Source organism: Saccopteryx bilineata, chromosome 3, assembly GCF_036850765.1.
Source record: "Saccopteryx bilineata isolate mSacBil1 chromosome 3, mSacBil1_pri_phased_curated, whole genome shotgun sequence".
In the NCBI taxonomy this organism is placed as follows: Eukaryota; Metazoa; Chordata; class Mammalia; order Chiroptera; family Emballonuridae; genus Saccopteryx; species Saccopteryx bilineata.
Genome location: NC_089492.1, coordinates 273,061,398 through 273,074,974, shown reverse-complemented (window position 1 = coordinate 273,074,974; position 13,577 = coordinate 273,061,398). Strand labels below are relative to the sequence as shown.

General features: G+C 44.7%; 1 protein-coding gene across 4 annotated transcripts in view; it reads right to left on the bottom strand.

Moving 5' to 3' along the window:
- WASF2 (WASP family member 2) overlaps nt 1-13,577 on the bottom strand; it is a 96,192-nt gene that overhangs the window by 21,283 nt on the left and 61,332 nt on the right. For 3 of the 4 annotated variants that reach the window (XM_066269962.1, XM_066269960.1, XM_066269964.1), the window contains one exon: nt 3,397-3,569. In XM_066269962.1, coding sequence (XP_066126059.1) covers nt 3,397-3,526 — 130 coding nt within the window. In that variant the 5' untranslated portion in view covers nt 3,527-3,569. Of the gene's footprint in view, nt 1-3,396; nt 3,570-4,714; nt 4,864-13,577 lie in introns of those variants that run through there. The other variant, XM_066269963.1, reaches the window with a different exon arrangement.

The window sequence follows — 13,577 nt, the reverse complement described above, 5'->3', positions numbered from 1 at the left end:
GAAGTTGGAAACGGGGAGGCAGTCAGACAGACTCCTGCATGTGCCCGACCGGGATCCACCCGGCATGCCCACCAGGGGGCGATGCTCTGCCCATCTGGGGTGTTGCTCTGTTGCAACCAGAGCCATTCTAGCACCTGAGGCAGAGGCCATAGAGCCATCCCCAGCGCCCGGGCCAACTTTGCTCCAGTGGAGCCTTGCTGTGGGAGGGGAAGAGAGAGACAGAGAAGAAGGAGAAGGGGGAGGGGTGGAAAAGCAGATGGGCACTTCTCCTGTGTGCCCTGGCCGGGAATCAAACCCGGGACTCCTGCACGCCAGGCCGATGCTCTACCACTGAGCCAACTGGCCAGGGCTAGGCTATTTTTAATTTACTTGAATTTTACTTATTGATTTTAAAAATAGAAAGATGGGATGGGGGCAGGGGGGAAGAGCAAGAAGCATCAACTCGTAGTTATTTCTCGTATGTCTCTTGACTGTGCAAGCCAGGCACTTCAAACTGGCGACCTCAGCATTCCAGGTTGATTTTTTTTCTTTTTTACTAAGTGAGAAGTAGGAAGGCAGAGTGACAGACTCCCACATGCACCTCAACTGGGATCCACCCAGCAAGCCCCCTACCAGGCAATGCTCTGCCCATCTGGGGCCATTACTCTGTTGCTCAGCAACCAAGCCATTTTAATGCCTGAGGCAAGGCCATGGAGCCATCCTTACTGCCTGGGGCCAACTTACTCCAACCCAGCCATGGTTGCAGGAGGGGAAGAGAGTGTCAGAGAGAGAGAGAGAGGAGAGGGCAAGGGGTAGAAAAGCAGGTGGTCGCTTCTCCTGTGTGCCCTGACTAGGAATTGAACTGGGATATCCATATGCCGGGCTGACACTCTACCACTGAGCCAATAGGCCAGGGCCCTAGGTCAGTTCTTTATCCCCTGCGCTACCACAGATCAGGTTTTATTAATTGATTTTCAGAGAGAAGGAGAAGGAAAAGAGAGGAAGGGAGAGAGAGGGGAGGGGGAAGGGAAGCATTTATTTGTTGTTCCACTCAGCGGTGCATTCACTGGTCACTTCCCGTGTGTGCCCTGACTGGAGATATAACCCGCAACCTTGTTGTTTCGGGATGATGCTCCAACCAAGATAACTGGTCATGGCTAATAAATAAAATCTTTTAAAAAAGGAGAAAAGAATCAACCAATGAAGGTATAAGTCAGTGGAACGAATCGATGTTTCTCTCTCTCTCTGAAATCAATCAATAAATTTTTTTAAAAATATTTAAAACTTTCAAAATAAACCTGGCATAAAGTAGGCAATCAATAAATGTTGAGCTCCCTTCTCACTCTCTTCCCATTCTCCCCTTGAGAATTATTTATCTCTGTCTCCTCTAGTAGATTCTAAGTTCTGGGAAGGCAGAGACCATTTCTTATTATCACTGTATCCCCCCAGCATCTGGCACATAAAATATGTTCAATACATGTTTATAGGATGAATAAAGGGTTGGCTGGTTAGCTCCATGATGTAAGGACATTTTGTTTCTGTAGGTACACGCTGACCCTGGCCCTCAGATCAGCTTCCTTAAGATAGAAGTGGTCTGATCACAAGTGGGAGAGTGAGCAATGGCATCCATCAACACTACCCAGCAGAAACACCTGAGAGAGAACATAACTCCTGCTGAGTGAGAATAAGAAGCATCATTAGCTAGATGTCCTTTGTCCTATATGAAGAAGAAACCAGTGTGTGATTGACTTCCACCGATTTGGCCTTCTCAGGGTGACAGAAGCAGAAATGATGCTTTTAAGAAGCAGTGAGACTCCCTGCACCTTCATATGCTTCCTCGTCAGCCGCACTGCTGCTGCACTGCTGTCAATGTTCCTTTGTGTAAGACAGGCTTTGACAGGGTTTCATTTCTTCATGACACCCATCCAGGTTTCCCTAAGCCCTGGATCAACTGTGATGGCCTCCGAGAGAGGTGAAGGCTCAGGAATCTCAGACCCTATACATCATCTGGTCACTGAGCTCTGTCTCCTCAGGCCCCTATTTTAAAGGCAAGGTCGATTACTAGCTGGGGGAATGCAGGCTTTCTTGATATTCCACTGCCTTAACTAAGGACAGTGATATGATAAGAGATCTTCTCACTCTCTGTGTCTCCAGGACTCCAGAGGCCCAGCTCCCCCTGTCTTACGATGTCACCGATCATCCCCTGTCCCTGATGCTGTCATTTACTGCTTTCTTCTCTTATGATAAAGAAATGCACATGTCAGAGTCATAGCACCTGTACTGTGTTTTATTTAAAAAACATTTTTGAAATAAAATTCACATAACAAAGTTCACCATTTCGGCCATTTGCAAGTATACAGTTTAGGGGTATTTAGTACATTGACAATGTTATGCAATCATCATCTCCATCTAGTGCCAGAATATTTCAGAATATTCCAGAATGTCTGAAATAATTCACATCAAGATGCCTTTGCTAAGGAAGATCACTAAAATGGCACTTTGACAGAGGTTCTTACGGGGAGCTGGAGTGACACTAGACAAATGCACAGTCTATCCAAGCATCTGCCCTTACCATACCTCGGCTTCAAGCAAACAAAGTCAGCTTGATTCAGGATGAAATCCAAAGCACATGCATGTACCCCACCCAAGGCAGTCTCATTCATTCTTGCCAATTAAAAAAAAAATTACAGTTGAGCTAGCTTTCCCTTAGCTCCAAAACAGACTGGGCTACACCCCCCATCTTCCTTCTAGAGAAGAATGGCTCCAGCTACAATTTGTGTCACTGTGTGTTCATGCAGCTTGCAAAACTCCCAATACTCACGAGACTGCAGAAGTAATTTGTACCCTGAACTTGGACCTAGGGGCTTGCAGCACAATAAAATGTGTACCAGGGTAGACAAGTCAGCCAGAATCTCTCTGAGTGCATGTTTGCTTTACCCCTCTTTGAGAAAAAAGGCGGGGGGTTGGGGAGTTGTTGGGTAGATAAAGACTATTGGCACATTTAAGGCTTCAACAAAGTCAGGCTACATTGAACAGCTCGTGCAATTACAGGCACATTCCCCAACCCAAGATACTGTTCTGTGAACCTCCCACTTTACACACACAGAATTCTGCTCTGTCATTCCATCTGCAGTTTCTGCTGCAGCCCTTCCTGCCACCCTTCCCACAGATTTCTTTTGAAGCAGGTGGAGAGGGAGGTGGAGGGAGCCTAGAGGGTGGTGGTAGATGAAGAAAGGGTTGAGGGGAAGAATCTGTACCAAAAAGGAGCCTCTCTTTGGGGAGAGGGGGGTGGGATGCATTTTTGCATTACCTAGGGAAGGCAGATGGGGGAGAAATAGGAACACGGAAGGAGAGGAAACTAAATAAAGAGCACCAACAACCCCTGAGGGCAAAGCACAGGCTCTCTGCGGCACTCACTCAGGCTGCCCAGCTGTCGGATGACATTTGCCAGGGTGATGTTGGTCACGCATTCCAGCTCGCTTGTAACGCTAGGCAACGTCTGACGGCACAGGTGCCTTGGCTCGATGTTCCTCGTTACTAACGGCATGGTGGACCTGCTTCAGGCAATGTTCTGAATGATGAAAAACAACCTAAAAAAGAAATAACAGGAAAGTATTACTCAACCACAAATTCCAGGCACACTAGGGCTGTGTGAATCTTTTTTTCTTTTGTCTTGCTCTGATCTAAAACAGCTTTCAAAAATCTTCTCTCTCCCTATCTTTTTTTTAAGACTTCCCTCTATCCCCTCCCCCTTTTAAGGTTTGTTAATAGAAGACTTGCTGGATAAGTTTAGAAATTCTGAACTAGTGACTGTTGGCTAAGGTACCACAGGCAGTATAAAAAAAATTAAAAACCTTAAAATAACAACTATGCTCCAACCAACAAGAAATCTCCAGAGGCATGAAGGCATGGTCGAAAAACAGCCCATTCAGCAGATCCTAGATGGTACAGACCCTCCTATCCTGTGGTGTCCATAAGCAGGGCAGATCAGAATCCAGATGATCAATTATAAGGAGCAAAAAAGAGCTTCTATCATCTGATAATCTCCATAATGAAATTAAGTTGCCAATAGTGATTCTATTGATCTACATCAAGACATAACTTCTCCCTGATGGATGACTGCTAATGTACAACTAAACACTAGCTGCCAGTATCTATTATACTACTAAAGTTTAGTCTGTAAAGTGACAGAAAGAATATCAAGAAAAATTTTACATGTTCAGTATGTCAACATAATGCCAAGCAAACTGTGCTTTAAGATTCCCTAGTCCTTTCTCTTCTACCCAACAGCTCCCTTTCTCGTTCCCATCTGGTTCAACACACCTGGGCCAAAGGCTCTTGAGACAGCAGGAAGTGTCTGGAGCAGATCCGGAAACCTTCCAATTACTGTTTCTTATCCTGTCGGCTGAGCCCCTTTCCCTAGGAAATCCCCCAGCACTTTAGGTTCATGCTGAGCTATTGTTTTAGAGTTAGATTACCAAATTTCTAGCTTTACAAGGATAGAAGCAGGTTTTAGTCTCAACAAAATGGATATGACTACAGCCAAGGCACACTGGGCTGTGGTCCTGTTTCCATCTTGTGAAACTGAAGATATCCAAAACAGTCTAATGATTTCCATGCTAGGGAAAATGGCAGATTCACCTCAAATAAACAGGTGAAACATAAAGCTAACATATGCAAGTCCCCAATCTTGCAAAGTCTTCTTAAACAACAAGCAAAACAGAAGTTTACTTACATCAGATCTTATAACACCAGTTCATCACCAAAAAAAAGCTGATTGTGAATATAAAATACTTAAACCAAGCTAAATATCAAAGATCTTGAAAGCAAACCAATATATTGCCGACCAAAAGTAAAAAAAACCCTTCAGACTCAAACGGGGAGTACAACCCTTTGGAACAGACTGCTCCTTGTTATGGACATTCTGATCTGCTAAGAGTAAAAATAAAACAGGAAGCCAGCAGCTTGGGGAACAAGATTTCCTGTCACCAACAGCAACAGCCCAAGAACCAGAGAATCAGCTGTTTGCTCATAACTTTGAACCTCCCTTTAATAGGCACTATGTGGCAGCTGTGCCTATCTTTGGGGTGCAGAGGTGTTTCCTGAATACTTTTCTACTGTCTAAGGAAATAATTTCCATTCCATTCCTCTGCCCAGTTCCTCTTTGACTCAACAGGTTTTCTAACCTAAACTCTGGACTTTCCCGTCCAATCAAGCTCTTCTTTTGTTACTTAATGTAAAGGGTATCAGGTACTAAGATGCAATCTTTAGTAGCTCATGGTGAAAAGAGAGTTTAGAACAGCAAAGGAGGCAAGAGGTTACCTTGCCTATTTTATTATTTACCTAATAAAAGAACCTCACAGGGCTCTGTACACCATCTTCAGGATGCCCTTAGACTCCCATATTTCAAGCTTTCTGAGAGAACCAGAAATTCAAAGGTACAGTCAGAGATGATTGAAAACAGCCACAGTGGTTCGTTCCTCCATTAGCAATAATTTCAGTCTTGTTCCAGCTTCTCAAAGGTGCTAAAGGAGCCAGATCTCCTTGAAATTCTATGTTGAATGAGGCTACTGACAGGGCATTCCAGAAGTTCTCTCTGAACACCTAATAGAAACTGGATTCCAGATGGCTAGGTAAATGCCAGACTGGGGAGACGGGTAGGAGGGGCAACTTCTAAGGCCTTGGTACTTTAGCATTTATGCTTTCCCAAGTGTAAGCAGATACAAATGGAGTCAACTCTATGTCATCTGGGTGGGAGTTACCTAAAATCAAATTTTCAATAGCAAGATGGCTTCCTCTTGCCAGAAAAAGCCAGGTAAGGAGGACTGAAAGAATGACAATGTCAATAACCATCAAGACAAAACAATTAGCTTGACCGGGAGGTGGTACAGTGGCTAGACTAGAGCATCGACCCGGGATGCTGAGAACCCAGGTTCAAAACCCCAAGGTTGCTGGCTTGAGCGCAGGGTTGCTTGTTTGAGCATGAGATCATAGACCTCGTGGTCACTGGTTTGAGCCCAAAGGTTGTTGGCTTCAAGCCCAAGGTCACTGGCTTGAACAAAGGGTCACTGCCTCAGCTAGAGACCCCTGGTCAAGGCATGAATGAGAAAGCAATCAATGAACAACTAAAGTACCGCAACTATGAGTTAATGCTTCTCATCTTTCTCTCTTTCTGTCTGTCCGTGGGTCTCTCTCACTATACAAAAAAAAAAAAAAAAAAGACAAAACAATTAGCCTTGGCCAGGTAGTTTAATTTGGTAAGAGCACTGTCCCAAAGCACAGAGGTTGTTGGTTTGAGTCCCTAGTCAGGGCACATACAGAAGCAGCCTGATGTTCCTGTCTCTCTCTCTCTCTCCCTGCCTTTCTCTTTCTCTTTCTCTCCTCCCCCCCACGCCTCTCAAAAATAAATAAATATATAGATAAATAAATAAATAAATGTATGTATGTATGTTTATTGCAGAAAGGCACAAAGAGAGGAAGTGGGGGAGAAGGGAAAGGAAAGCATTTGTTGTTCTACTCAGCTGTGTGCTTTTTGGTTGCTTCACATGTGTGCACTGACTGGGGATCGAGATCGAACCTGCAACCTTGCTGCTTTGAGCCGATACTCTTTTTTTTTTTTTTTTTTTTTTTAACAGAGGCAGAGAGTGAGTCAGAGAGAGGGACAGACAGAGACAGGGACAGACAGACAGGAACGGAAAGAGATGAGAAGCATCAATCATTAGTCTTTCACCGCGCGTTGCAACACCTTAGTTGTTCATTGATTGCTCTCCCATATATGCCTTGACCGTGGGCCTTCAGCAGACCGAGTAACCCCTTGCTGGAGCCAGTGACCCTGGGTTCAAGCTGGTGGGCTTTTGCTCAAACCAGACGAGCCCGCGCCCAAGCTGGTGACCACGGGGTCTCGAACCTGGGTCCTCTGCATCCCGGTCCGATGCTCTATCCACTGTGCCACCGCCTGGTCAGGCTGAGCCGATACTCTTAACTGACTGAGCTAACTGGCAGGGCCACAATAAACATTAAAAACAAAACAAGAGGCCCTGGCCGGTTGGCTCAGTGGTAGAGCGTCGGTCTGGCATGCAGAAGTCCCGCGTTCGATTACTGGCCAGGGCACACAGGAGAAGTGCCCATCTGCTTCTCCACCCCTCCCCTTCTCCTTCCTCTGTCTCTTCCCATCAAGCAGCCAAGGCTCCACTGGAGCAAAGTTTGCCCGGGCGCTGAGGATGGCTCTGTGGCCTCTGCCTCAGGCGCTAGAATGGCTCTGATTGTGGCAGAGCGACGCCCCAAGATGGGCAGAGCATAAATGCTAAAGTGGGCATGCCGGGTGGATCCCGGTCGGGTGCATGCGAGAGTCTGTCTGACTGCTTCCCTGTTTCCAGCTTTGAAAAATACAAAAAACAAAACAAAACAAGACAATTAGAAAAGTGTATCTGCTAGAAAAAAAAGGTCGTTTAATATGCTTCAGAGCCACCAAAGAAAGACGAAATTCCCTATTATATGGAATTACGGGTATCACTATTTTTTTTAAGATTTTGTTTATTGATTTTAGAGATACAAAGAAGGGAGGTAAGAGCTGGAAGCATCAACTCATAGTAGTTTCTTCTCATAAGTGCCTTGACCAGGCAAGCCCAGGGTTTTTGAACCAGCAACCTCAGCATTCCAAGTTGATGCTTTATCTACTGCGCCCCCACAGGTCAGGCTCAATGCTCATTTTTGTTTTGGATAGTTAATAGTTATATTTGGCATAAAAAGAATGAAATTATGCATGATCTGAACCACAGTAGTAACTTAGCCTAGAAAAAAAATCCTACCTTCTGGTGAAGATAAATTTAGAAATGGGCAGACTTCTAGGCTCTTGACTCTCTCAATTCAACTTCAAATTGTAGAGTTGAGACATATTGGGTTAGTACACTGACTGACACCGGACTAGGTATGTCATTTCGGGCAATTTTCCTAGATATACTAAATAATATAACATATCTCTTGTCCACTACAGGGCTAAAACAAAATAAAAAGTAGTTATTTGTAGTTCCATGAACCCTAGGCAAATCTTCCTGGAAAATCCATTTTATTCATTAGTAAATATTTTGAAACACTTTTAACCCTGGACTTATTATGTAGTAGAATGCAAGTCACATATTTTAAAGATGAAACCCCAGGCTACCCAGTGGTGGTACGCAGACAGAGCATCAACCTGGAACACTGAGGATATTGAAACCCCAAGGTCACTAGCTTGAGCATGGGCTCTCCAGCTTAAGTGTGGGGTTGCCAGCTTCAGTGTGGGATCATAGACATGATCCCATGGTAGCTGGCTTGAGCCCAGTGGTCTCTGGCTTGAAGCCCAAGGTCACTGGCTTGAGCAAGAGGTTGCTGGCTCAACTGGAGCCCCCAGTCAAGGCATGTATGAGAAGCAATCAATAAACAACTAAAGTGCTGCAACTACAAGTTGATGCTTCTCATCTCTCTCCCTTCTTGTCTCTCTAAAATAAAAGATGAAACCCCAAACTTCTTTCTGGAGGTTGCTCTGAGTCATGCTTCTGGACATAGTAAAGAATATACAGAGAGTCCTCTGGTTACGACAGTCTTGACATACGACGTTTCGAGTTTACGATGGCAATGCCCCTTCCAGTGTGCAAGCCAACCACAGGAATAAAGGTAAGTAATTTTTTTTCATTCATTTTTTGTCATTTTTTCTGTTACTACAGTACAGTATATTTATGTCCTTTTCCTTTCTCTGTGGCTTAGTTGTGTTTTTATATTCTAGATTATGATTTTACAACTGTGTTAGGATAGGTAAGTGACTTAGGCTAGGTTTTGTTTTGACTTACACAAAACTTGGGTTACGTCACTGTCACAGGAATGGAACTATGTTATAACCCAAGGACCCCCCTGTGCATTCATTCTCTCTCCTCCACTCTTTTTTTTTTTTTTTTTGCATTTTTTTTTCTGAAGCTGGAAACAGGGAGAGACAGTCAGACAGACTCCCGCATGCACCCGACCGGGATCCACCCGGCACGCCCACCAGGGGCGACGCTCTGCCCACCAGGGGGCGATGCTCTGCCCATCCTGGGCGTCGCCATGTTGCGACCCTCCTGGGTGTCGCCATGTTGCGACCAGAGACACTCTAGCGCCTGGGGCAGAGGCCACAGAGCCATCCCCAGCGCCCGGGCCATCTTTGCTCCAATGGAGCCTTGGCTGCGGGAGGGGAAGAGAGAGACAGAGAGGAAGGCGCGGCGGAGGGGTGGAGAAGCAAATGGGCGCTTCTCCCATGTGCCCTGGCCGGGAATCGAACCCGGGTCCTCCGCACGCTAGGCCGACGCTCTACCGCTGAGCCAACCGGCCAGGGCTCCTCCACTCTTTCATACCAGGTTTCTCATCTGAACCACAGAACCACAGAATTCAAATAAAGAAAATTATTTGAATGACTATCTTCTCAATTCTCCTCAAGACTGTACATAGCTAGCATCATTCCAGATGCACTGGATAAAAGTTAATATATTTACATACAAAGATGCCCAGTGGCATCAGAGTTTAATTCTCTCACGGAAATCCACTTAAAGCTCCTCTATCATCAGAAGTCATTAAGTGGAAAATTTGTGGAGCACTAGGTTTGAGGAACCCCTGAATTAAGGAAGTTAACACAGTCAAATTTACATTTTAAAGGTTTTATTTATTTATTTATTTATTTATTTATTTACAGGGACAGAGAGAGAGTCAGATAGAGGGATAGATAGGGAGAGACAGACAGGAACGGAGAGAGATGAGAAGCATCAATCATCAGTTTTTCGTTGCGACACCGTAGTTGTTCATTGATTGCTTTCTCATATGTGCCATGACCGTGGGCCTTCAGCAGACTGAGCAACCCCCTGCTCGAGCCAGTGACCTTGGGTCCATGCTAGTGAGCTTTTTGCTCAAGCCAGATGAGCCCACACTCAAGCTGGCAACTCCGGGGTCTTGAACCTGGGTCCTTCCGCATCCCAGTCCAACGCTCTATCCACTGTGCCACCGCCTGGTCAGGCCAAATTTACATTTTAGACAAATCATTCTAACAGAAGCAAAGAATTTATATTTGGGCAGGAAAAGGCTGGAGGTAAGACCAGTTGGGAAACTTCATAGGCTAAGGAGACAACAGAAATGGAGAAGCCCACCACAGTAAGTAAACAAATATAAACTGAGAAACCAAAGACAGTTTTCTGCCATCAAAACTCCTGACACGGCCTGACCAGGCAGTGGTGCAGTGGATAGAGTGTCGGACTGGGATGCAGAGGACCCAGGTTTGAGACCCCAAGGTCACCAGCTTGAGCGCGGGCTCATCTGGTTTGAGCAAGGCTCACCAGCTTGAGCCCAAGGTCACTGGCTCGAGCAAAGGGTTACTCCATCTGCTGAAGGCCCACAGTCAAGGCACATATGAGAAAGCAATCAATGAACAACTAAGGTGTCGCAACGAAAAACTAATGATTGATGCTTCTCATCTCTCTCCGTTCCTGTCTGTCTGTCCTTATCTATCCCTCTCTCTGACTCTCTGTTTCTGTATAAAAATAAACAAAAACAAAAAAAAACTCCTGACCCTTCGCCCAAGCCAGATAGCTTGAATGGTTAGAGCGTTGCCCTGAAACACAAAGGTTGAAGGTTCGATCCCCAGTCAGGGCACATACAGGAACAGGTTAATGTTTGTCTGTCTCTCTTTCTTCCTCCCTAAAATCAATTTTTAAAAATCCTTATAGTTTGGGACAGTTATGCCCACAAAGTGATAAAATGTAGGTCTCTTTATTAAAAGTTGCATGGATAGAGCTAAATGCTAATGTCAATTACAGAAATGAAGAGTAAGTGAAGAAAACCAAGAAAGCAGCAATTCTTAGCTGAGAAAAGAAGTTTTGAATACATAGAACAGAAGAATCAACAAAGTTCTTTTTTCAGTTATACTTTAGTTTGATTAAGAAAAGCATATGTGGCCCTGGCCAGTTGGATTAGAGGTAGAGCATCGGCCGTGAGTGTAGATGTCCCGGGTTCGATTCCCGGTCAGAGCACACAGGAGAAGTGACCATCTGCTTCTCCACCCTTCCCCCTCTCCTTCCTCTCTATCTCTCTCTTCCCCTCCCACAGCCATGGCTCAGTTGGAGCAAGTTTGCCTTGGGCACTGAGGATGGTTCCATGACCTCACCTCAGGGGCTAAAATAGCTCGGTTGCCGAGCAACAGAGCAGTGGCTCCACATGGACAGAGTATCGCCTGGTAGGGGACTCGCAGGGTGTATCCAGGTTGAGGCACATGTGGGAGTCTGTCTGTCTGCCTCTCTGCCTCTCACTTAATAATAAAAAATAAATTAAATAAATTTTTTAAAAAAGAGAGAAGTATATGCTATAGTGATATTAGCTAATTTGGGGATTTGAGAAGGTTTGTTTTTTTTTGTTTTTTTTATTTTATTTTTTACTTTTGCATTTTTCTGAAGCTGGAAATAGGGAGAGACAGTCAGACAGACTCCCACATGCGCCCGACCGGGATCCACCGGCACGCCCACTATGGGGCGATGCTCTGCCCACCAGGGAGCGATGCTCTGCCCATCCTGGGCGTCACCATGTCGCAACCAGAGCCACTCTAGCACCTGAGGCAGAGGCCACAGAGCCATCCCCAGCGCCCGGGCCATCTTTGCTCCAATGGAGCCTTGGCTGCGGGAGGGGAAGAGAGAGACAGAGAGGAAGGCACGGCGGAGGGGTGGAGAAGCAAATGGGCGCTTCTCCTGTGTGCCCTGGCCGGGAATCGAACCCGGGTCCTCCGCACGCTAGGCCAACGCTCTACCACTGAGCCAACCGGCCAGGGCCTTGAGAAGGTTTTACCTTGGGGGATTTTACATAGGAAAGAAATTAAATTAAACCACTGAGAAGATAAAAGTTTCAGGAAAATAGACTTCAATTCAGTTAGTTCCTTTTAATTAGCACTGTTGTCTCTTTACAAATTATGAGTTCCCTAGTACTATCCTCTGGGTGACCAGCTATCAGTAATGTTGGGGGGAGACATTCCTAGACATTTTAAAAAATAATTTTATTTATTGATTTTAGAGAGAGGAGGGTGAGGAAAGAGAGAGAGAAAAGAGAGAGAGAGAGAGAGAGAGAGAGAGAGAGAGGTGGGGTGGGGAGGAGCAGGAAGCATCAACTTATAGCTGCTTCTCGAATGCACCCTGACAGGGCAAGCCCAGAATTTCAAACCTGCGACCTCAGCATTCCAGGTCAATGCTTTATCCACTGCGACACCACAGGTCAGGCCATTCATAGACTTGAAAATGTTGAGGTAGGCAGGTCAGACTTCTACAATGCCTTCTAAATCAAAGATGAAATAATTCTCACTCTGGGCTATAGTTTCCTCATCTGGAAAATAAAGGGACTAAGCTAGCTGATCTTTAAGAAGCTCTACAATTCCTGGACTTGTTTCAACCTAAACTGCCATAACCTCCTGACTTGGCTAACATCCATTTGCAATCTGAACACAAGGCCAGAGACAGGTCTAGGTGAACCATGGCCATGAATCAAGCCCTTCTTCAGGTCTAGATTCATCTAGTTATCAGGACCGGCAGGATCCAGAATGGTCCAAAGGTGAAGTTATTTACGCCACTGGACGCTCCCAGACTGATCTGGGAGTTGGCTAACCAAAGAAAAACAAAAGAGCCTTGGACTAATTCCAGACATCCACCCAGACTCAGAAGCAACCCCCATCTTCAACTCTGTATTTTCAGCCTAAGGGACTTGAAAATGAGAACAAATAAAAGACTTCAGGCTTCCCTTCCTAGACACATGGCCTAGCAATATAGCGATTAGTCTAGACCAGCAATTTTCAAACATTCTCATCTCATGGCACACATAAACTAATTACTAACATTCTGTGGCACACCAAAAAATACATTTTTTGCCAATTTGACAAAAAAAATAGGTATAATTTTGATTCATTCAAATGGATGACTACTGTTGTGTTGTCTGATGTCATTTTATTTGACAATATAAGGGAAAAGAAGTCAGTGCCCCTGACTAAATAGTCAGGTATTGTATGTTTTAAAAATTCTTGCAGCACATTAGTTGAAAATTGTTGCTCTAGACCAGGGGTAGTCAACCTTTTTATATCTATAGCCCACTTTTGTATCTCTGTTAGTAGTAAAATTTTCTAACCGCCCACCGGTTCCACATGGTGATTTATAAAGTAGGGAAGTAACTTTATAAAATTTATAAAGCAGAGTTACAGCAAGTTAAAGCATATAATAATAATAATTACTTACCAAGTACTTTATGTTGAATTTTTGCTAAGTTTGGCAGAATAAATCTTTATAAAACAACTTACTATAGTTAAATCTATCTTTTTATTTATACTTTGGTTGCTCTGCTACCACCCACCATGAAGCTGGAACACCCACTAGTGGGCGGTAGGGACCAGGTTGACTACCACTAGACTGTCAGTACCATGGCAGGATTCATGCTTTGAACTGGAAACTAAATGAAGTGTTCTTTCAGATCCCTTCAAATACTAAGATTCTGTAAGTTTGTATATATATTTTTAAAGACTTTATTTATTCATTTCAGAGACAGGAGAGAGAGAGAGAGAGAAAGAGAAAGAGAGAAAG